We start from the raw sequence: 25,395 nt of genomic DNA on the forward strand, positions 1-25,395 counted from the left end.
CTACATGGAAACTGAACAACCTGCTCCTGAATGACTACTGGGTACATAAAAAAATGAAGGCAGAAATAAAGATGTTCTTTGAAATCAATGAGAACAAAGATACAACATACCAGAATCTCTGGGACACATTTAAAGCAGTGTGTAGAGGGAAATTTATAGCACTAAATGCCCACAAGAGAAAGCAGGAAAGCTCTAAAATTGACACCCTAACATCACAATTAAAAGAACTAGAGAAGCAAGAGTAAACACATTCAAAGGCTAGCAGAAGGCAAGAAATAACTAAGATCAGAGCAGAACTGAAGGAGATAGACACACAAAAAACCCTCCAAAAACTCAATGAATCCAGCAGCTGGTTTTTTGAAAAGATCAGCAAAATTGACAGACCATTAGCAAGACTAATAAAGAAGAAAAGAGAGAAGAATCAAATAGACACAATAAAAAATGATAAAGGGGATATCACCACTGACCCCACAGAAATACAAACTACCATCAGAGAATACTATAAACACCTCTATGCAAATAAACTAGAAAACCTAGAAGACATGGATAATTTCCTGGACACTTACACTCTCCCAAGACTAAACCAGGAAGAAGTTGAATCCCTGAATAGACCAATAGCAGGCTCTGAAATTGAGGCAATAATTAATAGCCTACCAAACACCGCATGTTCTCACTCATAGGTGGGAACTGAACAATGAGCTCACTTGGACTCAAGAAGGGGAACATCACACAATGGGGCCTATCATGGGGAGGGGGGAGGGGGGAGGGATTGCATTGGGGAGTTATACATGATATAAATGATGAATTGATGGGTGCTGACGAGTTGATGGGTGCAGCACACCAACATGGCACATGTATACATATGTAACAAACCTGCACGTTGTGCACATGTACCCTAGAACTTAAAGAAAAAAAAAGAAACCATGTCCCTAACATAAAAGTGAGAGGTAAAGCAGCAAGTGTTGATGGAGAGGATGCAGCAAGTTATCCAAAGATCTTACAAAGATCACTGATAAACAATAGATTTTCAGTGTAGACAAAACTGCCTTCTGTTGGAAGAAGATGCCACCTAGGAGTAGTTTCATAGCTAGAGAGAAGTCAATGCTTGCCTTCAAAGTTTCAAAGAACTGAATGACTCTCTTCTGAGGAGCTAATGCAGCAAGTGACTTTTAGTTGAAGCCAATGCTTATTGATCATTCTGAAAATCTATGGGCCTTAAGAACTATGCTCAATTACCCTGCCTGTGCTCTATAAATGTAACGACAAAACCTAGAAGACAGCACATCTGTATATAGCATGGTTTGCTGAATATTTTAAGCCACCGTTGAGACCTAAAGCTCAGAAAAAAAGATTCCTGTCAAAGTACTATTACTGATTGACAATGCACCTGGTCACCCAAGAGCTCTGATGAAGATGTACATTGAATTTCATGTTGTTTTCATGCCTGCTAACATAACATCCATTCTGCAGCCCATGAATCAAGGAGCAATTTGACTTTCAAATCTTAGTATTTGGGAAACACATTTTGTAAGGTTATGGCTGTCACAGTGTTTCCTCTCATGGATGTAAGCAAAGTAAATAAAAAAACTTATGGAAAGAATTCACCATTCTAGACGTCATGAAAAACATCTGTAGTTCATGAGAGGAGGTCAAAATGTCAGCATTAACAGGAGTTTGGAAGAAGCTGATTCTGACTCTCATGGATCTTTGACGGATTTAATCTTCAGTGGAGGAAGTCACTGCAGATGTGGTAGAAGTAGCAAGAGAACTAAAATTAGAAGTGGAGCTTGAAGACGTGACTGAATTGCTGTAATCTCATGATAAAACTTGGACAGATAAGCAATTGCTTTTTATGGATGAGCAAATAAAGTGGTTTCTTGAGATGGAATCTATTCCTGGTGAAGATGCTGTGAATATTGTTGAAATGACAACAAAGGATTTATAATATTACATCAGCTTAGTCAAAGCAGTGGCAGGGTTTGAGTGAATCCACTTCCCATTTTCAAAGAAGTTCTACTGCAGGTAAAATGCTATCAAATAGCATTGCATACTACAGAGACATCTTTCATGAAAGGAAGAGTCCATTGATGCAGCAACCTTCACTGTCTCATTTTAAGAAATTGCCATAGCCACCCCACCCCCCCCCAACGTTTAGCAGTCACCATCCTGGACAGTCAGTAGCCATCAACATCAAGGCAAGACTCTCCACCAACAAAAAGATTATGACTCACTGAAGGCTCAGATGATTGTGAGTGCTTTATGACAATAAAGTATTTTTCAATTAAGGTATGTACTTTTTTGGACATAATATTACTGCATACTTAACAGACTACAGAATAATTTAAACAAAACTTTTATTTGCACTGGGAAACCTAAAACTTCATGTGATTTGCTTTATTGCAATATTTGCTTCACTGCGATAGTCTGGAACCAAACCCACAATATCTCTGAGGTATGTCAATATTTTAAAATATATCTGCTGAGACTCTTTCAAGCAGATATTTTTTTAAAATTTCATCTGGTTTTTTCAGTTGTCCTCTGCAAAAAGGTTGGTTCAAATTTTCAAGTTTCCCTGAACTGGAGGTATAATAAAAATCCATGCTTGTATGTGGTTGCGGGGAGGGAGTTGTTTTAATTAATAGGTATCAAATTACAAAAATATTTAGAAGTCATGAATACTCTTAAAAGAACAATGTGTCAAGTTTTACACAATACACTAATAATTATATCCTTTGTGCTATTTTAATTTACAATGAAAGATTTTTAATGTCAACTTAAAATGTGAGTGCATACATAATTTCTTAAAAGATATTTTTAGAAGGTACATTCACAAACGGTTGAAAGCCGCTGAACCAAGAGAATACCTAAACCACACAAGTAAATAATACAAGCTATTTTCAAGCATATATAGAACATTCACACATATGCATACATGTACACACACAAACACAAACACAACAATCATGTGAACTCAAAACAAGTCTTTAGAAGTTCCACAGAATAACCATACATACCAAGTTCTCTGACCATACTTCAATTAAATCAAAAATGAATATGTAAAAATTTTAATCCTATATATTTAAAACATAATGTTCACAGAACACAGAAGTATTTTATCCTAGCTACGTTTTCACTATTTTCCACTGTAGACAGAAATGACACAAATGACAAACTGACAACAAAGACTTAAATTCTGAATTTAAATTATTAACACGACCGTCTACTTACAGATGTGTTGCAATAATATTATTTAGTAGCAACTTTTAAACAGTATACTTGTATTCATTCTTTTATTTACAAATAACTTCCAAATAACTCAAAAGCCAAAGGAAAATACATTAAGAAGCATTTATAATGAATAATGATTACCAATATCATGTATTAAAAATCATGGAATACAACTAAAGTGAAACTCAAGAGGAAACATTGTAGCTTTATCTGCTTATATTAGAAAATAAGAGCAAATGATCTAAGTATCTACTCAATATAGTAGAAGACAATAGAGTAATCCCAAAGAAAGGTTACAGATGGACATGATAAAAATCCAATAGGGAGAAGTGACAAAATAAAAGATGATTATTTGCAAAATAGATCTTTGTCAAGGATAATAAGAAAAAAAGAGGCACAGATAAACACTAAAAACTTTAAAAAAGCATAATTATAAGTTATGAAGACAAAGAGTGCTAGAACAACATTATGCCAATAAACTTGAAAAACAGACAGATGGACAATTTTTGCAAAAATATAACTTTAAAAAGATAAATAAATTTAAAACTTCAATAGAACTACAACCATTAAAGAAACAGACTCTGGTTGGGTGCAGTGGCTCACGCGCTTTGAGAGGCCGAGGCAGGTAGATCACCTGAAGTCAGGGGTTTGCGACCAGCTTGGCCAACATGGCAAACACTGTCTCTACCAAAAATACTAAAATTAGCTGGGTGTGGTGGTGGGTGCCTATAGTCCAGCTAGTCAGGAGGCTGAGGCAGATGAATCACTTGAACCCGGAAGGCAGAGGTTGCAGTGAGCCATGATCATGCCACTGCACTCCAGCCTGGGAAACAGAGCAAGACTCGGTCTCAGCACCACATCGCACTTATTCCAAAATTGATCACATAGTTGGAAGTGAAGCACTCCTCAGCAAATGTACAGCAAAAGAACAGAAATTATAACAAACTGTCTCTCAGACCACAGTGCAATCAAACTAGAACTCAGGATTAAGAAACTCAGTGAAAACTGCCCAACTACAAGGAAACTGAACAACCTGCTCCTGAATGACTACTGGGTACATAACGAAATGAAGGCAAAAATAAAGATGTTCTTTGAAACCAATGAGACAAACATACAACATACCAGAATCTCTGGGACATATTTAAAGCGGTGTATAGAGGGAAATGTGTAGCACTAAATGCCCACAAGAGAAAGCAGGAAAGATCTAAAATTGACACACTACATCACAATTAAAAGAACTAGAGAAGTAAGAGCAAACACATTCAAAAGCTAGCAGAAGGCAAGAAATAAGATCAGAGCTGAACTGAAGGAGATAGAGACACAAAAAGCCCTTCAAAAAATCAATGAATCCAGGAGCTTTTTTTTTGAAAAGATCAACAAAATTGATAGGCCGCTAGCAAGACTAATAAAAAAGAAAAAGAAAAGAGAGATGAGTCAAATAGACGCAATAAAAAATGATAAAGGAGATATCACCACCGATTCCACAGAAATACAAACTACCACCAGACAATACTATAAACACCTCTATGCAAACAAACTAGAAAATCTAGAAGAAATGGATAAATTCCTGAACACAAACACCCTCCCAAGACTAAACCAGGAAGAAGTCAAATCCCTGAATAGACCAGTAACAACTTCTAAAATTGATGAATTAAAAGCCTACCAAACAAAAAAAGTTCAGGACCAGAGGGATTCACAGCCAAATTCTACCAGAGGTACAAGGAGGAGATGGTACCATTCCTTTGGAAACTATTCCGATCAATAGAAAAAGAGGGAATCCTCCCTAACTCATTTTATGAGGCCAACATCATCCTGATACCAAAGGCTGGCAGAGATACCAAAAAAAAAGAGAATTTTAGACCAATATCCCTTATGAACATCAATGCAAAAATCCTCAATAAAATACTGGCAAACCGAATCCAGCAGCACATCAAAAAGTTTATCCACCATGATCAAGTGGGCTTCATCCCTGGGATGCAAGGCTGGCTCAACATTCGCAAATCAATAAATGTAATACAGAATATAAACAGAACCAAAGACAAAAACCACATGATTATCTCAATAGACGCAGAAAAGGCCTTTGACAAAATTCAACAGCTCTTCATGTTAAATGCTCTCAATAAATTAGGTATTGATGGGATGTATCTCAAAATAATAAGAGTTATTTATGACAAACCCATAGCTAATATCATACTGAATGGACAAAAACTGGAAGAATTCCCTTTGAAAACTGACACAAGAGAGGGATGCCCTCTCTCACCAATGCTATTCAACACAGTGTTGGAAGTTCTGGGCGGGGCAATCATGCAGGAGAAAGAAATAAAGGGTGTTCAATTAGGAAAAGACGAAGTCAAATTATCCCTGTTTACAGATGACATGATTGTATATTTAGAAAACCCCATCATCTCAGCCCAAAATCTCCTTAAGCTGGTAAGCAACTGCAGCAAAGTCTCAGGATACAAAATCAATGTGCAAAAATTACAAGCATTCTTATACACCAATAACAGACAGAGAGCCAAATCATGAGTGAACTCCCACTCACAATTGTTTTGAAGAGAATAAAATACCTAGGAATCCACCTTACAAGGGATGTGAAGGACCTCTTCAAGGAGAACTACAAACCACTGCTCAACGGAATAAAAGAGGACACAAACAAATGGAAGAACACTCCATGCTGATGGATAGAAAGAATCAATATCGTGAAAATAGCCATAATGCCCAAGGTAATTTATAGATTCAGTGCCATTCCCATCAAGCAACCAATGACTTCTCTTCACAGTACTGGAAAAAACTACTTTAAAGTTCATATGGAACCAAAAAAGAGCTCGCATTGCCATGACAATCCCAAGCCAAAGAACAAAGCTGGAGGCATCACGCTACCTTACTTCAAATTATGCTAAAGGCTACAGTAACCAAAACAGCATGGTACTGGTACCAAACAGAGATATAGACCAATGGAACAGAACAGAGCCCTCAGAATTAATACCACACATCTACAACCATCTGATCTTTGGCAAACCTGACAAAAACAAGAAATGGGGAAAGGATTCCCTATTTAATAAATGATACTGGGAAAACTGGCTAGCCATATGTAGAAAGCTGAAACTGGATCCCTTCCTTACACCTTATATAAAAATTAATTCAAGACAGATTACAGACTTATATGTTAGACTTAAATAAAAACCCTAGAAGAAAACCTAGGTAATATCATTCAGGACATAGGCATGGGCAAGGACTTCATGTCTAAAACACCAAAAGCAATTGCAACAAAAGCCAAAATTGACAAATGGGATCTAATTAAAGAGCTTCTGCACAGCGAAAGAAACTACCCATCAGAGTGAACAGGCAACCTACAGAATCAATCTACTCATCTGACAAAGGGCTAATATCCAGAACCTACAAAGAACTTAAACAAATTTACAAGAAAAAAACATACAACCCCATCAAAAAGTGGGCGAAGGATATGAACAGACACCTCTCAAAAGAAGACATTCGTGCAGCCAACAGACACGTGAAAAAATGCTCATCATCTCTGGCCATCAGAGAAATGCAAATCAAAACCACAATGAGATACCATCTCACACCAGTTAGAATGGCAATCATTAAAAAGTCAGGAAACAACAAGTGCTGGAGAGGATGTGGAGAAATAGGAACACTTCTACACTGTTGGTGGGACTGTAAACTAGTTCAACCATTGTAGAAGACAGTGTGGTGATTCCTCAAGGATCTAGAACTAGAAATACCATTTGACCCAGCCATCCCATTACTGGGTATATACCCAAAGGATTAAAAATCATGCTGCTATAAAGACACATGCACACGTATGTTTATTGTGGCACTATTCACAATAGCAAAGACTTGGAACCAACCCAAATGTCCATCAATGATAGACTGGATTAAGAAAATGTGGCACATCATTTTACTTGATACCCAAATGTTATTAGAATCTTCCAACAACAGGAGGAAGAAAAACAATCTTTGTGCCAGAAAATTGTAGGGAAAGAATGAATGAAGTGTGTTGTGGGACTTGAGCTTAACAGTAAATGCTGAGAATGATTTGGGTATTGGAGTCTGAATATGACCAGGAAATTCAGGGCAATAGAGGGTAATGGACATATTTTGGTAATATTTAGAGCAGGATTTCTCATCAGAGACCCAGGCCTCTTCCCTGAAGAGCCGGATTTAATTGGTCTGTGGTGGAGCGTGGACATGAGGATCCTTACAAAGCACCCCTGGTGTTAGCAACGGGTCAACCAGGCTGGGAATTATCGATTTGCATCGAAGTTACCTGCAGGACCCAGAGTGAGAAAGTGAACGCTGGTTACAGTGATTATTGGGCTTTCTCATAATCATTTCCATTATTTATACTCACAGGTCCGCATTACTCACATACGTGGAAGAAATGGGGTGATAAGTAATAATATCTTTTTCACCTTGGATTCTGTGAAACTTCCTGATGGATATGTACCTAAAGTAGATGATACTGTCAATGTGGTTATGGTGGAGAGCACTCAGTTCTGCTTTAAGTGGAGAGCGGTTTCTATCATCCCAGCACAAAAATCGTAATGACAAAGCTTTTTTTATTCTGTTTATCTTTCCTTCTATGAGCAGTAAAGGGGCTGGTTTAACTGAAAAGGTTAGCTTAGTAAGCCTAAATAGTATTTTACATATGGCTTTTCCGGCAAATCTAATTGAGATACTGGCTAATTCAATTGGACCATGAACCCAGCTTAGGGAAATAACTTATCAATTAAAAAGCATGCTAAATTAGCTTGCTAGGCCCTGGAGGAAAGGAGTTCTCAATTAAAATGAACACTGCCATTAAATTTGAATTCCATGTTTCCCATTAGCAGCAGCAGATTCCAGGATGACTGAGGCCTGGGGCGGCCCTAAAGGGAACCTCAGAGCCAAAGCATTTAACTGAAAAGGCAGCAGGGACAGCATGTTAAAGACATGATTTAAAGTTACAATTTAACTTCAGTTTTGAGTCCCCCTTATGCTGTCTGTACAATCTGTATTGTTCCATAGCCTCTTTCATCTTCTGTCATTCACATAATTTGCAATGTTTATTGTTTCCTTATGTTCCTTCTTCCCCATGCTAGAATGTAAACTCCACAATGGCAGGATGTGTTTTGGTCTGTTTTTTCTTTCTTTTTCTTTTTTCTTTCATTAAAGCATCACCAACACTTAGAAGAAGGTGTCACAGACTCAAGGAGCAGATAAAATGTTATTAACTTCAATGACTGAATGATTGGGCCAGCAATGATATTTAGCTGTGTTTCATTCATCACTGGTTCCTTAGTAATAAAATTGTTGAGCAATGGAAAAAAAAAAAAAAAGAAAAGAAAATGTGGCACATATACACCATGGAATACTATGCAGCCATATAAAAGGATGAGTTCGTTTCCTTTGCAGGGACATGGATGCAGCTGGAAACCATCATTCTCAGCAAACTATTCCAAGGACAAAAAAACAAACACTGCATGTTCTCACTCATAGGTGGGAATTGAACAATGAGAACACTTGGACCCAGGAAGGGAAACATCACAAACTGGGGCCTGTCGTGGGGTGGGAGTAAGGGGGAGGGATAGCATTAGGAGATATATCTAATGTAAATGACAAGTTAATAGGTGCAGCACACCAACAGGGCACATGTATACATAGGTAACAAACCTGCATGTTGAGCACATGTACCCTATAACTTAAAGTATGATAATAATTTTTAAAAATACCCATCAAAAAAAAAGGGAACAAACTCTATCCACTTAAACAAAAGAAGAAAAGAAAGAAGGAGCAGGAAAGAGACAGAAGAAGGGAAGGAAGAAGCGTAACAAAGAAGAAAGAAAAACCACCATCAGGCCCAGACAAGATTTATATTTGAGTTCAATCAAACATGAAAGACAATTCCATCTTATGTATACTATCACAGAGAATAGACCAAGAGAGAACAGAAAAATTGACACATTTTGTGAATTTAGTTTGACTATGATACCAAGGGTAATCTCAATAATATGGATAGAAAAATCTTAAACTTTACTTCCATGATTACAGAAGTAAAAGAGTAACATCAGTGAAAATGGTGGAGTAGGTAGTTCCAAGGGCCTATCCTTCTCCACAGCAATAGGGGGGAAAAATGAGTAAAAACTGTCAGAATGAACTTCATATAAACTATAGAAAATAGGCAAAGATATGCAGCAATCAGATAAATGCTGAATCAAGAAAACAGCAACTAAAAATGGCAAGAAAGTTGTGCAGCATTTTTACTTTCCCTTAACCACCCACTACCCCCACATCCTGCCTAGCAACCCCTGCTTCACTCCCTCTAGTTAAGCAAAGTCTTGAAGATGGCAATTGGTGTTCCCAGTGTGAAACTCTGGTCCCTGGCTCTGGAGTGAACAGAGCTGACCTTAATCTCAAAAAACTGTTTTCCTTTCTTTTGACCTGACTGGGGACTGACTGAAGAAACAATGCAAAGAGCACACCTATGTTCCACTTAATTCAGGACTTTCTCGGGCAGAAAAGCAGCTACACAGAAGACATTCACTGAAAACATTGCAAATGAACAACCTGGAGCAGAGGCCTAAAGTTGAGGCAAACAATAAACACACTGAAAACACAATGAAAACCAAAAGAGATGAGAGAGGAGAGTTTCTTTGGGAAATGACAGCACTGAAAAGCATCTCTATGTATTGGAGAGTAGAAAAGCCACATGCATGCCCAAGGAATGGCAATTAGAAGAAAAGACCCTAAGCTTTCACCTCAAGCTGTTCTTTAGAGTCAGCACAAGCAGGAAGGGAAGGCTAAGGCAGAGTTGTAAATGGACTGGGTAAACACTGAATGAGTGCCCCAACACAGAGCCAATCTGCAAAGACTGAAAGAGTTGTTCTTTTCTATTATTTTCTTTTGGCTCTAGGAATTCAATAAAATCTGTCAAAAAAAAAATCTTACAAGCTAAAAATCAATCTTACAAGCTAAAAATCTTACAAGCTAAAATCTCACAAGCTAAAATCTTACTAGCTAAAAAAAATCTTACAAGCTAAAAAAATCTTACAAGCTAAAATCTTACTACAAGCTAAAAGATCAGAGATTTCAGAGACTATATAAAACAAAAAATACAGACTTTACAATATAGTCGAGATCACTGACTAGAGGTCTCTCATACCCACTTCCCCCACTAAAAACTAAAACCATGAGTATATAATCACACTTTGAGTAGATTATCCAAGAGGAACACTGGTATTCAGTAGAAAAGCAAGGAAGGAGACAAAACAAGACAGCCTGCTCTGCCGGGAGTGGCAAGAAGCTGGGAGAGACTCCACATACGGAAAGGGTAAGTGAGAGATGCCCAATGGTCCACATCCTACTGTGAACCCCTGCAATTTTAGTCACAGGAGAGACCCTAGACCCTTGCAGGACAAAAAATTAACATAGAGGGCTGCCCAGAGACAGCACAAAAGCATTTCCTATTCCAGTGAGGAAGTTCACACTGGGTCCCACACTCCCCCTGAGTCCTAAGCAGCTACAGCAAGGTGACATTTTGGAAGCCCAGCTCACAACAGAATGCGTACTCCCCTGGGGCCCAATGGCACCATAAAAAAGAATGTAATCATGTCATTCACAGCAACATGGATGGAACTGAAGGTCATTATGTCAAGTGAAATAAGCCAGGAACTGAAAGACAAATATCACAGGTTCTCATTCATGTGTAGGAGCTTAAAAAGTTGATCACGTGAAGGTAGAGTGGATTGGTAGCAGTGACTGGCAAGGTTATATAGGTGGGAAGGGGGAAATGAAGAGATGTTGGTTAATGGGCACAAAAATACAGACAGAAGGAACAAGTTCAAATGTTTGACAGAAGAGTAGGGTGACTATAGTTAACAACAATGTATCGTATTTTTCAAAATAGCTACAAGGAACTTGAAATGTACCTATAACAACAATGTATTGTATTTTTCAAAATAGCTACAAGGAACTTGAAATGTACCTAGCTTCCTCCAACTTACAGTTAATGGCTATTCTGACCTATACTGATCTTAAATTAAACAGAATAAATTGATGTCATCATACATTCTTATAAATACTATATTAGACAGTTAATTTACCTCTACAAATAAAATCATACTACAATTCTTCAAAACAAAAATTATTCGTCAACTAGTCTTTCTATTAAAAGAACATTTAAAAATGAGATACCATGATAAAAGGCTCTATAGTAACCTCAGTGGTCTAGTAAAATGTGTTAGCTCTACAGAAAGAGTTCTCTGGTTCATAGTTTTGGTCCACAGATAATATAATCAGGTCTCAAGAGTAAAAATGATTTCAAGATACACCAAAGATATGAGAAATATATATATATATATGAGGAAAGATTGGCAAAGGTCTTCAGAAGCTAACTAGAAGAAAATGATGGTTTGTCAACCATTTAATCAAGATTTTAAATCAAATACATATTTCAAAACATTAATTCTTTGCTTTCATGTTGCTCTCAGGATCTAGCTTTAATATTAACTTACGTCATGAGATAGCCCATGACAGGATGTAATTATATATGTAATTATAAAGAATACTCAGCAAACATTTATGGCCATCAGTTTGTTTTGATACCTAGCCCAAAGCAGATTCACCATAAGTTGTACTCCAGTAACACTTTCATTTTCTGTGCATGTGAAAACACACATGCCAGACATACAAGCATTAAAAAAATAAAATATATATATTATGCATGTACCTAGTATTAGCATAGCATAATTAAAACAATAATACATGGATTAAAAAGGAAAAGGCTGTTTTTTAATGCTTACCACAAGCTTTAGAAGCAGCAATACAGATTTCTTCTGCAACATACTCCCCAGATGGAAAGGTCAGATAATCTGCCTCAGATTTCCCAAGGGAATGGTAAAGATACACCTGAAGGACTGGATCTATTTGCTTCATAGAATTGGCATTTCCAGAAATATCACCATTCTGATATATAGAAGATGTGGATGTTTCCTCCATTTCTGTCATAGTAAGGCAGGCCATTCCCACGCAGTCTTTTTCAGAATATTTGCCTGTAAGAGAAAACAATAAAGTTACAAATGGGCTGGGTGCAGCGTCTTACACCTGTAATCCTAGCACTTTGCGGGGCCAAGGTGGGCAGATAGCTTGAACCCATAAGTTGGAGACAAGCCTCAGCAACACGGTGAAACCTCATCTCTACAAAAAAAATACAAAAAAAAAAAAAAAAATTAGCTGGGCGTGGCAGCACGCACTTGTAGTCCTAGCTACTCTCAGAGCAGAGCAGAAGAATCGCTTGAGCCTGGGAGGTTGAGGCTGCAGTGAGCCTCCGCACTCCACCACACTCCAGTCTGGGTGACACAGCGAGACTCCGTCTCAAAAATGAATGAATGAATGAATGAATGAATGAATGAATGAATGAATGAAGTTACAAATATAAATAATATTGATAAGGCATCCTTCATATACAAAGAAGGACTCCTCCTTGACAGCAATGGCTGTCAAATCCATTAGCTGGATAAATAGCATGTACTACTACATACAAAGCATAATGAAAGAAATCACACATTTTAAACTTCCTGTGGACAAAGATTATAAAATTCCAGTTAACAAACTAATTGAGGAAGATGATATAAATTCCTAACATGAACAAACAAGCATTAAACTCAGTTACAGACAACAGAAGAAGAGATCTCAAATTGGGGGAAGAGGGGTCCAGAAGGCTGACTAGAAATATCTGGTACTAGCCTCCTCCACAAAGAAGAACCAAAGTAGCAAGTAGATAATCACACTTCGAATAGTTCGTCTAAGAGAGAACACTGAAATTCAACAGAGAAGTGATAGAAAACACCTAAAGCAAGGAAGGAGAGGGAAGTGGGGCAGCCTGCTCAGCCAGGATCAGCCGGAAGCCTAGAGAGCCTGCAAAATGTGGGGAAAGAGTAAGTGAGAGACTCCCAGTGGCACACATTTTCACCACAAATTCCTGCAATCCCAGACACAAGAGAGCCTCTCAACTTTCATGGGCCCTGGGAGTAACATAGGAGCTGCCTGGAGATTGCACAATGACATTGCCTTAGAGAGGGAGCTTACGCTGATCCAACATACCCCCAATTCCTAAGCAGCTACATGACAGTGCCAGTTTTAAAGCCCAACCCCCACCAGAATGCATCCTACCCTGGAGTCCAATAGCCCCCGCATATCCCTCACCCCTAGAGCCCCACTGACATCCTCCACCCACAGTCACTTCCACTGCTGGCTGCTGCCTATGGGACCAAAGCACAAGCCATTGGCAGTAACCCCACTGCTCCCAGCAGAAGGGCTGCCATACATTTGTATGTGCCCTGAGGACAAGTTCTACCACCTACAGATGCCACCATTGCAGACTGCTGCCGCTAGTGTCAAAATACATGCACCCTGAGTATAGCTTCATCACATCTGCAGACTCCACCTGCAGCTGCAGTGCACACTCCCCAGCCAGCTCCCTACAACTGCTCCCACTGAGAGCAACCCCACCCCTCCCCAGCATCAGGGCACAGCAGAGCCACTGCCGCCCCCACCTGAACATTCCACCAGGAAATTGGAAATCATCCCGTTCCTGCCCACCATAAACAACACCTGCTCACACTACTGGAGGACCTGAGGATATTTTCATCCTGCCCAGTTCAGCACCCCACTGCCAAGTACCCAAGCATGTTATCTGGGGGCCTTGGGATCGCACCAGTTTGTCCACATCCAGTGTCAACTGAGCATTCCACTTGGGGGTCTGAGGATGTGACCCACCCAACCTGCCACTACCACCACAGCTGGTTCCCACTCACACTTGCCACCTGCAGGTTTTGGAACTTGCCTACCCAGCCTATTGCTGTCACTGCCAACATAAGCACAGACAATTGGAGAGCCAGAGGTTGTCCTACCATTGCTACTGACATGGCCCATGCCATGCTCACTGCCCAGGGGCCTGTGGACCCACTCAGCCGCCCAGCCCGTCACTGCCACTGCTGGTACCCAAACAAGTCACCTGGAGACCCAAAACTTGGACTGCCTGGACCCACTAACACCATTACTAATGTAAGCCACCCTGGGGCTAATGTACAGGCATGGTTGTCCAACTGCTGCCACCACTGAGGACTGAGGATCAGTTCAGCTGGTGTCACCATCCCCAGCAAAAGTTCAACACAGCCTTCACAACCATACACTATGCCACTGAGGAAATCACAGATACCACTGATGCTGTTTACAGAGGAAAAAAAATCTTACAGAGACTACACTACTGCATGCACTCAGATTCAAACCCAAAGTGCCCTGGCCAACCGACACCCCCAAACAAATCTTCAGGAAAAAGTCCTACCCTATGAAATTTTTTTGCAAATGCAAAAAAAATGGAAGTGACTATTACACCAGATGTGTAGATATCAAAGTAAGGTCACAAGAAACATGGAAACATGAGGAAATATGACATCACCAAAGGATCACAATAATTTTCTACCAAAAGATTCCAATCCAAAAGAAATTCATGAAATGCCAGAAAAAGAATTTAAAAAATGATATTAAAGAAGCTCAGGGAGATACAAAAGCATACAGATAAACAATACAAAGAAACCAGAAAAACAACTCAGGATATGAATGAGAAATTTACCAGAGAGAGGTATCATTTAAAAAGAAAACAAGAAACCCTGAAACTGAAGAATTCATTTAATGAAATAAAAAGTACATTCTATATAGCATATACAATAGACTAAATTGAGCAGAAGAAAGAATTTCTGAACTTGAAGACAGGTCTTCTGAAATAACCTCATGAGACAAAACTAAAAAAAAAAAAAGAATGAACAAAGCCTGCATGACGTATGGCATATCATAAAGAAACCTAATATTAGAATTTTCAGTATCTGGAAGACAATGAAAATACAAAAGGAATAGAAAACCTGGTAAGTGAAATAATAGCTGAAAACTACCCAAGTGTAGCAAGAGATTTAGACATCCAGATACAGAAGGTCAGAGAGCCCCAAAAAGAAAATTCCAAAAGGTTCTCCACAACACATTAGAGTCAAACTGTCAACACTCTAACACAAAGAGAGAATTCTAAAAACAGCAAGAAAAAAGTGTCTAGTAACTTCTAAGGCAAGCTCCATCAAACTAACAGCAGATTTCTCAGCAGAATCATTACAGGCCAGGAGAGAATGGAACGACAAACCTGACAAAAACAAGAAATAGGGAAAGCATTCCCTATTTAATAAATGGTGCGGGGAAAATTGGCTAGCCAGAAGTAGAAAGCTGAAACTGGATCCTTTCCTTACTCCTTATATGAAAATTAATTCAAAATGGATTAGAGACTTAAATGTTAGACTTAAAACCATAAAAACCCTAGAAGAAAACATAGGCAATACCATTCAGGACATACGCATGGGCAAGGACTTCATGTCTAAAACATCAAAAGCAATGGCAACAAAAGCCAAAACTGACAAATGGAATCTAATTAAACTAAAGAGCTTCTGCACAACAAAAGAAACTACCATCAGAGTGAACAGGCAACCTACAGAATGGGAGAACATTTTTGCAATCTACTCATCTGACAAAAGGGCTAATATCCAGAACCTACAAAGAACTCAAACATTTACAAGAAAAAAACAAACAACCCCATCAAAAAGTGGGCAAAGGATATGAACAAACACCTCTCAAAAGAAGACATTCATACAGCCAACAGACACATGAAAAAATGCTCATCATCACTCGCCATCAGAGAAATGCAAATCAAAACCACAATGAGATACCATCTCACACCAGTTAGAATGGTGATCATTAAAAAGTCAGGAAACAACAGGTGCTGGAGAGGATGTGGAGAAATAGGAACACTTTTACACTATTGGTGGGACTGTAAACTAGTTCAACCATTGTGGAAGACAGTGTGGTGATTCCTCAAGGATCTAGAACTAGAAATACCATTTGACCCAGCGATCCCATTACTGGGTTATATACCCAAAGGATTAAAAATCATGCTGCTATAAAGACACATGCACACATATGTTTACTGCGGCACTATTCACAATAGCAAAGATTTGGAATCAACCCAAATGTCCATCAGTGACAGACTGGATTAAGAAAATGTGGCACATATACACTATGGAATAGTATGCGGTCATAAAAAAGGATGAGTTCATGTCCTTTGTAGGGACATGGATGCATCTGGAAACCATCATTGTCAGCCAACTATCGCAAGGACAAAAAACCAAATACCACATGTTCTCACTCCTAGGTGGGAATTGAACAATGAAATCACCTGGACACAAGAAGGGGAACATCACACCGGGTCCTATTGTGGGAAGGGGGGAGAGGGGAGGGATAGCATTAGGAGATATACCTAATGTAAATGACGAGTTAATGGGTGCAGCACACCAACACAGCACATGTATACATATGTAACAAACCTGCATGTTGTACACATGTACCCTAGAACTTAAAGTATAATAAAATAAAAAATAAAGAAATCCAAAAAAAAAGTGCTGAAAAAAAAAAACCTGCAAGTTAGGATACTATACCCAGCAAAATTATCCTTCATTAAGCAAAGGAGAAAGTTTTTCTGCAGCAAGCAAAAGCTGAGGGAATTCAACACTACTAGATCAGACCTACAAGAAATGCTTGAGGGAGTTCTACATTTGGAAGTCAAAGAACAATGTTAGGGCCAGGCACAGTGGCTCCGGCCTATAATCCTAGCACTTTGGGAGGCTGAGCCAGGCAGACTGCTTGAGCCCAGGAGTTCAAGACCAGCCTGGACAACATGGTAAAACCACATCTCTACAAAAAAATACAAAAGAATTAGCCAGGCATGGTGGCAGGCTTCTGTAGTCCCAGCTACCTGAGAGGCTGAGGCAGGAGGAACACCTGAGACCATGGAGGTCGAGGCTGCAATGAGCCATGATCGCACCACTGCACTCCAGCCTGTAGGACAGAATGAGAGCAAAACCCTGTCTCAAAAAAGAAACAAACAAACAAACAAAAAAGGACAATTACTACCATTATGAAAAACAGATGACGAAAGTATCAAACCCAATGGTAAAGCAAACACACAGAGACAAGAAAGGATTCAAATGTTATCACTATAGAAAACCAACAAATCACAACGCTAAACAATATGAGAGAGAGAAAAGAACAAAGGACCTACAAAACAACCAGAAATCAATAAATAAAATGACATGAATAAGCCTTCACATATCAAGAATAAACTTGAATGTAAACAGATTAAACTTTCCACTTAAAAGAGAATGGCTGAGTGTATTAAAAAACATGACCTAACTATATGCTACTTATAAAACCTTGTCTCACCTTTAAAGATACACATGGACTGAAAGTAAAGGGATAGAAAAAGATATTCCATGCAAAGGTATATCAGATACAACAGACTTTAAGTCACAAACAGTAAAGAGACAAAGAAGGTAATTCTATAATGATAAAGGGATTAATTCATCAAGAGGATTTAACAATTCTAGAACTTCTAATATATCAAAACAACAAAACCTTGCAATTACTGTAACAGATATAAAACTACAAGATTTTTGAAGTTCATCTGTGATTGGATATGCAACTTTAAGGAATTAATTTGTTCAAAAATACATAATTCCTTGAAATCTATTACATCATATCTTATTATAGTCAATATTAAATGCAGCAAAAGCAGTTACAAGAGGGAAGTTTATAGCAATAAATACCTACATCAAAAAGGAGAAAAGATGTCAAACAACATAACATTACACCTCAAGGAACTAGAAAAAGAAGAACAAAGCCCAAAGTTAACAGAAGGAAGGAAATAATGAAGTTCAGAGCAGAAATAAATGAAATCGAGACTATAAAAATGATGGGAAAGATCAACAAATCTAAGAATTGGTTTTCTGAAAAGATAGAAAGTTAATTAAAATGAAGTTCTTAGCAGTAAGGAGTAAATTTGCTAGAATTTTATCAATTTGTGCTCACCATTGACTTTGGATTGTTTTGTGCTCACCATTGTTTTTGGTCTTCCTTCTGGACTCACTTTTTCCTGCTGAAATGTATCTTTTAGTAGAACTTTCAGTGAGGCTCTGTGGGTTTTTAAGTTGTAGTCTTTGAAAAAAATTTGTTGCCCTCACTCTCAAAATCCTATTTATAATTTTCTTACCCCAGAACTTTAAGGATATTACTGCATTGTTTTGTGGTATCTATTAACATAAATATGAAGTCTGCTATCACTCCTACATGTCATTGCTTTACCTCAAGTAGTTTAAAACTTGTTTGCATTAGCAGCAATGTTCTGCAATATTTTTGGAAAGGTTTTGATGTGGGTTTTTCTTTATTTTGATCAAAAGTGACGATATACTTTTAATCTAAAGATTCATGTCTTTTTTCTATTCTAGGAAATTCTCAGCTACTATGCAGTCAAATGCTACTTCTTTGTTATTTCCTCTAAATTATTTTACCTGAACTGTTCACTGACCATGGAAGCCTCTCAAGCTCACTTCCATAGCCCTCCATTTCTTTCTCATGGTGAAAAAGTTAGGATAATGGTTAGCTTGGCAGGGCTGGGATAGTGGGAGGGCATGGAGAATAACTGGTATGAGGCACAGGGAGACCTCTGGGATGCCTTCTGCCAGTAATTCTGGTGATATTCTATTTCTTGATCTAAGTAGTGGTTAACAAAGGTGTGTTCACTTTATGAAAATTTGTTAAGCTGTGCATTTATGAGTAGCATACTTCCCTGTTTGTGTGTTACATTTCAATTAGAGGTTTACCTACATTTTTAAATTTTATCAGGAAAAAATTCATTTTTCAATTTTTAATTTTGTTGACTATTTTTCTTAGCACTGCATTTCTTCATATATTTTGCAATTTGGTTTGCAGGCTCACTGCACCATTCCTCACCTCGCCCTCAACACACACACATACACAGTCTGTGGTCACCCTACTCATCTAACAATTTGTGGCTGCCACAACTTAGCCTAACTGGGCTATCTATATATCTAGAACCAGGTCTTGTAACAGCAGGTTAAAATTCCTGCCTTGAGGAGGTATCTGATACGATGCAGATCCAGTCAGTCACAAGGCAGGAGATACTTCGCTTTATCCTGGAGTTCCTAAATCATATCATTTCATCTTCCTAAGTTTGCAACTTATCCAAAGCTATAGCAATAGGCAGCATTTGGCAGGAGGTTCCCCTTCCAATAGTCTATTTAGAGGGAAGCGATGGCTGGCAGTAAAAGTAACATCCTGGACCTGCCTCTAGTTGTCCATGTTGTACCACAAGAGTAAAACTGTCTCCAATGCCTACTTCTGTACAGGAAACCCAGCAAGCATGGCATAGGCTTTAACCACACTCATTATTTTGCACTTATAATCTATATGTATGTACAGCTTGATCTATTTTTATTCAGGATTTTTTTCCCTCTTTTTATATTTTAATACGACGCAATCATGTGTTTAGAACAGAAAGGATGTTAACTGGAAATCACACTGCCTTAAGCATACACACATACCCCAGAATTCCATAGGCACTCAGTAAATGTTTCCTGAATTTTAATCATTTAGAAAATGCACTGATGCTTTTCTACGAAAAAGAATCAAAAGAATTAAGTGACTTGAATTGGCTTTTTTCTTTTCCTGGAAGTACATGACAAGAAAGAAAACAACAGGATCACTTGAGCCCAGGAGGTCGAGGCTGCAGTAAGCAGTGATTGTGCTCATGCCACTGCACTGCACTCCAACCTGAGTAACAAAGTGAGAACTTGTCTCAAAAAAAAAAAAAAAAAAAAAAAAGAATACAGTGATCACAACTCCAGCCAGCATTACTGCTTTGATTTGTGCTAAGGTGCCAGCAGTTTCACTCACTATTACTTCTGTACCATTTGTGCATATGTCAAGTCAATGAAAAAGACATTTAACATCTTGGCATTATTATGAAAATCATTTTAATTTCATTAAACCCTTGAATAGGTTTTTAGGATACCCAGGCATCCTCTAGAGACCGCATTCTGAGAACTGCTACAATGCTTCATCTAGTCACAAACCTCATGCATATTTACACCAAGAAACACATTACAAGAATATTCATTGCACCTCAGCTTCCAATGGCAAAAACTGCAAACAATCCAAACTATCAGGAAAATAGGTAAATACTTTTGTGCATTTATAGTATAGAATCTGTTCCTCAGTTGTTAAAATAAATGAACTATAGCTTTATGCAACATGGGTAAATCTTAAAAATACAATGTTGTAGAAGCAGTAAGTTACAGAAAACTGTAAGCTGTAAAATACCGTTTTTCTAAATTTCAAAAACAAGCAAAACTGAATAGTACATTGTTTAGGCATATACATGTGTTAAACCTACCCTCTGCCAAAAAAAAAAAAAAAATCAAAAATCAAGGAAATGTTAATCCTAAAATACAATACACAATGGTTACTTCTGCAAGACAGACAGGAGGATAGCTAGGGAGAAACATGTATGTAGGTGCAAACTGCTGGCAATGTTCTAGTTCCTGGGGTGGGTGGTGGTTTCATGAGTGTTTAACATATTGTCCTTTATAACTCTCATATAAGTTACATCTATTCTAGTTTTACAGGATTTTTCCCTCCTAAATACAATCAAATGCACAAATCTTAAGTGTACCAGTCAATAGGTTTGGACACTGCATATACCTATGTAACCCAAAGCCCTAAGAAATTATCAGCATCCCAAAAAGTTCTTTCATGCCCCTTCTCCATCAATCCCTGCTCTGACCACTCAAGTGGCCACAGCTGTTCTGATGTTTTCCCACCATAGATTAGATTATGATTGTGCTCACTGTCTTGTACCACTAGAATGAAAGTTTCCTGAAGGTAAGAACCTTAATGTATTATTTAGTACTGCATTCAGTGCCCAGGATACTCTCTGACACATGAAAATTGTTGAATAAATGAAGAGTATATAAAAGCTATAATTAAGTTTCATCAACATGTGTTGATTAATAAATCTGTTGAATAAAGAGTAAATAAGAGGCTGGGTACAGTGGCTCACACTTGTAATCCCAGCACTCTGGGAAGCCAAGGTGAGAGGATCACTTGAGCCCAGGAGTTCAAGTCCAGCCTGGGCAACATAGTGAGAACCTGTCTCTACCAAAATAAAAAAAGAAAGAGTAAATACAAGTTTTAATAAATCTCAGTCAATCTGTACACATACACTCGAAAACCAGTACCTCAAATATCACATTTTAAAAGTTCTTATTTTCAAACATTACTCATATACTACATAATTTCAAACATTACTCATATACTACATAACATTTCAGATCAATAAATATACATAAAGTAATGCAGTAGATTAGAAAAATTACTAACCTGGGAGCCAAGAGACCCAAAAATAAGTTTCACCCTTTCTTATTGCAAACTAGTTACCTGACAAATGAATCTCATCTTCCTCACTTGTATAATAAAATTAATTAAATTTCCACTGTTCCTCCCAACTCTTAAAAATCTATGATTTATAGTAAATTATACATCATCTAAGTACAAAATAAATTTTAAAAATTAAGTGCTACAAAATGACAAGAAGAAAATGATCATAATTACTAAAAACAAAGAAAGGTTTTAGAAGTTTCACACAATAATTAAAACATAGGCTGAACCTTAAAAGAAAAATAGAATTTTGACAAGTAATGAAAAACAGGGCATTATTGGCAGGGAGAAAAGCATGCAAAACATGGAAAGAGGAATGTACACAACATGTTCCTAGAACAAAGCAGAGACAAGTTTGGCTAGATTGGAAGGTTCAGATAGGTCAGTGCTTCTCAACTTTTCCACAGAAATTTCCCAAAAGGCAATGGAGTGGTCTGATACTACCTTTAATATCCATGTGATTCTGCATTCTATTGCAAGATATAAACATTTTGATTTACTTTTTTTTAGTATACCAAAATTTTATAGTCCAAGTAGATAAACTATGTTTTTCCTACAATTATTCTTATACTACTTTGGTAAAACTAAATATGGTGAGGTGAAATGTAAAAGAATTTTGTATTGTACTCTAAAGACCACTCATATTTTTTTTATCACAAAAGAAGAAGATATACGTTATTAGAAAAAAGTGTTTTGGGTTGTTTTCTTATTGAGCAAGAAAGAAAATACAAACAGAAAAGAGGTCTTAACAAGCTTTCATACTTTGAGACAAAAAGAATTTGGTCAACCTTTATTCTTCTCTTTCTTTCACCCCTATATCCAATCCATCAATAGGTACTGATAGTTTTACTTCCAAACTATATTTCAAATCCATCCAATGGCTTTTTTCTCCACAACTACCATCATACACTAAACAGCTATTATTTATTTCCTGAATTATTGCAATGTCCTCCTAACTATTTTCTCTAAGTCTGCTTTGCCTCCCAGTAACCTAATCTCCACACAGGAGCCACCCTCATATTTTACGAATGTTTAGACTAAAATTCCATTATCTGTTTGCTGCCTACCTCTCCAATCTCATCATACAACTCTTGCTATGTGCTCTTTCCACTACTAAATTATAGGCTTCAATACCTTATAACTCAACAAAGAACCTCATCTGCCTTGTCGAACAATCTAGTCTTAGCAGGTAGAAAAATCCTGAGATACAAATCTTACTAAATATTTAATTTATTAATGCTATGCTCATAAAAATAACAAAATAATTATTTTATTACACATACAATATAACTTCAGAATCTCCAGACCAAGGCTGGGTTGCCTCCCTTAATGAGAAGTTCAAAAAAATCATGTGCATTCTCTTCTGCCCCAAACACCAAGGAAATGATAAATAATAACAATTTTAAGTAATTTTTAACATATAGATTTTTGATGAGAGAGTAGTTTATACTAACTAATGTTCCTGATAACAATTATAAACTTTTTAAAAATATATGTTTATAAAAACACCATTTGAAGGCATTGTCAAGGAAACAAAAGCAGATACAAATCAGGAGGGATATGACCCTTGAAAGAAGAGGAATACACTGAATGAAGCCCACACTTTTCTTCCATCCTGAGACAACTACACATACGGTCTGTTGTGTACAGGCAGGGGCCAGAGGAGGGGACAGAGCTCTTGTAAAAAGCTGCAGTCTTACTGGGTGAAAGTATCAGAGAATGAAGTTTGGAGCTGCTAGAAAAGCTAAAAATTGAGAGCAGAAATCTCAGGAAAATGGGAGCCAGTGGGGCCTGACTCTTGAATCCCCATCCATAGGACGAAAATCCAAGCCCAGGGAGAGGTAATAGCTAGAAATCTGAAAGAACTGGGAAGAGATTTCAATAGCTATCTGGTCCTGAAGAGTCAGGGTTTAGTGTTAGAGGGAACTGGTAAATATCTCAGGCTTTCCACTGAAACTCCAGAAAAGCCACACTGGAAGAATAAGAGCCACTTACCAGAACTAATGGCAAAACTGAAATAGACCTGTCCCAACAAAGCCTAAAACCAAGCCTCCACAGGATCAAGTTGATCTGCTAGTAATTTAATTGCCTGCTAGAACAAAACTCATTACTTCAGAGAAAGATTGAAATCCACACCATCTGGAGTTTCTACACTATCACCCATCATGTACAATAGTCAGATGAAACTTATTAAACATGAAAAGAAAAATGGAAGAGTTAAAAGAAAAATATATATAATAGAAATGGACCCACAGCAGACCCAAATGTTAGAATTTAAAGACTTTGTTTACTATGATACATATGTAATAGAATTTACAGTAAAAAAATTAATATAATGCATGAAGGTAAAGAAGCCATATGTAAACTCTACAATATCAAGAAATCTAAGCCAGGAGTCATGGCTCACGCCTTTAATCCCAACATTTTGGGAGGCCAAGGCAGGAGGATTGCTTGAGTCCAGGAGTTCAAGACTAGCCCTGGCAACATAGCAAGACCCCTTCTCTATGAAAAAAAAATTTTTTTTTAATTAGCTGGGCATGGTGCTGTGTGCCCATAGTCCAAGCTACTTGGGAGGCTGAGGTAGGAGGATTACTTGCACTCAGGAGTTTGAGGGTGCAGAAAGCCATGACCACACCACTGAACAACAACAAGAGCAACAAAGTGTGATACATATAAGTGGAACAGAGGACATGCTTGAAAAAATACTGGCTAAATGTTTTCTAAGTTTGTTTAAAAAAATCAAACCACCAATCCAAAAAGTTCATCTGAATCCAATCTATATAAATCCATACTTAGTCACATTATAGCCAAACTGCTAAAAACCAAAGACAAAAAGAAAATCTTAAAAGCAGTCACATACATACAGGAGAACCAAAACAAGAAACAGAACTGACATCTCTTCAGAACTAATGGAGGCCAGAAGACAAAGTACTCGTAGGGAGTAGGGGAAAAAAAAGCTGTCAACCTAGAATTCTATATCCTGAAAAATAATTCTCATACTACTGGATCTGTTGTATTATAAAAAATAAGAATTTTCAAAATTCAAGGCAAAACAAGTATGTTTTCAGATAAATGGATGCTGAGAGAGTACATCACCAACAAACTCATGTTACAAGAATTGGTAAAGAAAATCATTTGGATTAAAGGAAATATTACATGTAAACTCGGGTTTACAGATAGGAATGAAGAGCTCAAAAATAGTAAATATGTGAGGAAGTATATTATTATTATTATTCTGTTTCTTGAATGTATTAAAAGACAATTGACAGCCAGGCATGGTGGCCCACACAAGTAATCCCAGTATTTGGGAGGCTGAGGTGGGTGGATCACCAGAGGTCAGGAGTTCAAGACCAGCCTGGCCAACATGGTGAAACCCGGTCTGTACTAAAAATACAAAAATTAGCCAGGCATGGTGGTACACGCCTGTAATCCCAGCTACTCAGGAGGCTGAGGCAGAACTGCCAACCCTGGAGGCAGAGGTTGCAACGGAGGTCATGCCACTGCACTCCAGCCTGGGTGACAGAGCAAGACTCCGCCTAAAAAAAAAGAAAGACAATTGACAATTGTTTAAAGCATGAGTAACAACAGTGTATGGTAGGGCTTAAAATAGATATAAAAGTAAAACAAGTAACAACAATAGCTAAAAGGAGTAAAATTAAAAGTTTATATAAACGAATTCATGACAGCTCTGACAAATAAGAAAAGGTGCTATCAGCAAATCAGAAATTTAAAGGGAAGATCAAAAGTAGATAGGATTAGAATGACGGAGTAGAGGAAATAGAC

The 25,395-nt window shown here is 37.7% G+C and overlaps 1 protein-coding gene across 3 annotated transcripts in view; it reads right to left on the reverse strand.

Moving 5' to 3' along the window:
• Nucleotides 1–25,395, reverse strand: part of JAK2 (Janus kinase 2) — a 156,516-nt gene that overhangs the window by 100,944 nt on the left and 30,177 nt on the right. For all 3 annotated transcript variants that reach the window (XM_023213175.2, XM_023213177.1, XM_023213176.1), the window contains one exon: nucleotides 12,030–12,278. In XM_023213175.2, coding sequence (XP_023068943.1) covers nucleotides 12,030–12,249 — 220 coding nt within the window. In that variant the 5' untranslated portion in view covers nucleotides 12,250–12,278. The remainder of the gene's footprint in view (nucleotides 1–12,029; nucleotides 12,279–25,395) is intronic.

Source organism: Piliocolobus tephrosceles, chromosome 14, assembly GCF_002776525.5.
Source record: "Piliocolobus tephrosceles isolate RC106 chromosome 14, ASM277652v3, whole genome shotgun sequence".
In the NCBI taxonomy this organism is placed as follows: domain Eukaryota; kingdom Metazoa; phylum Chordata; class Mammalia; order Primates; family Cercopithecidae; genus Piliocolobus; species Piliocolobus tephrosceles.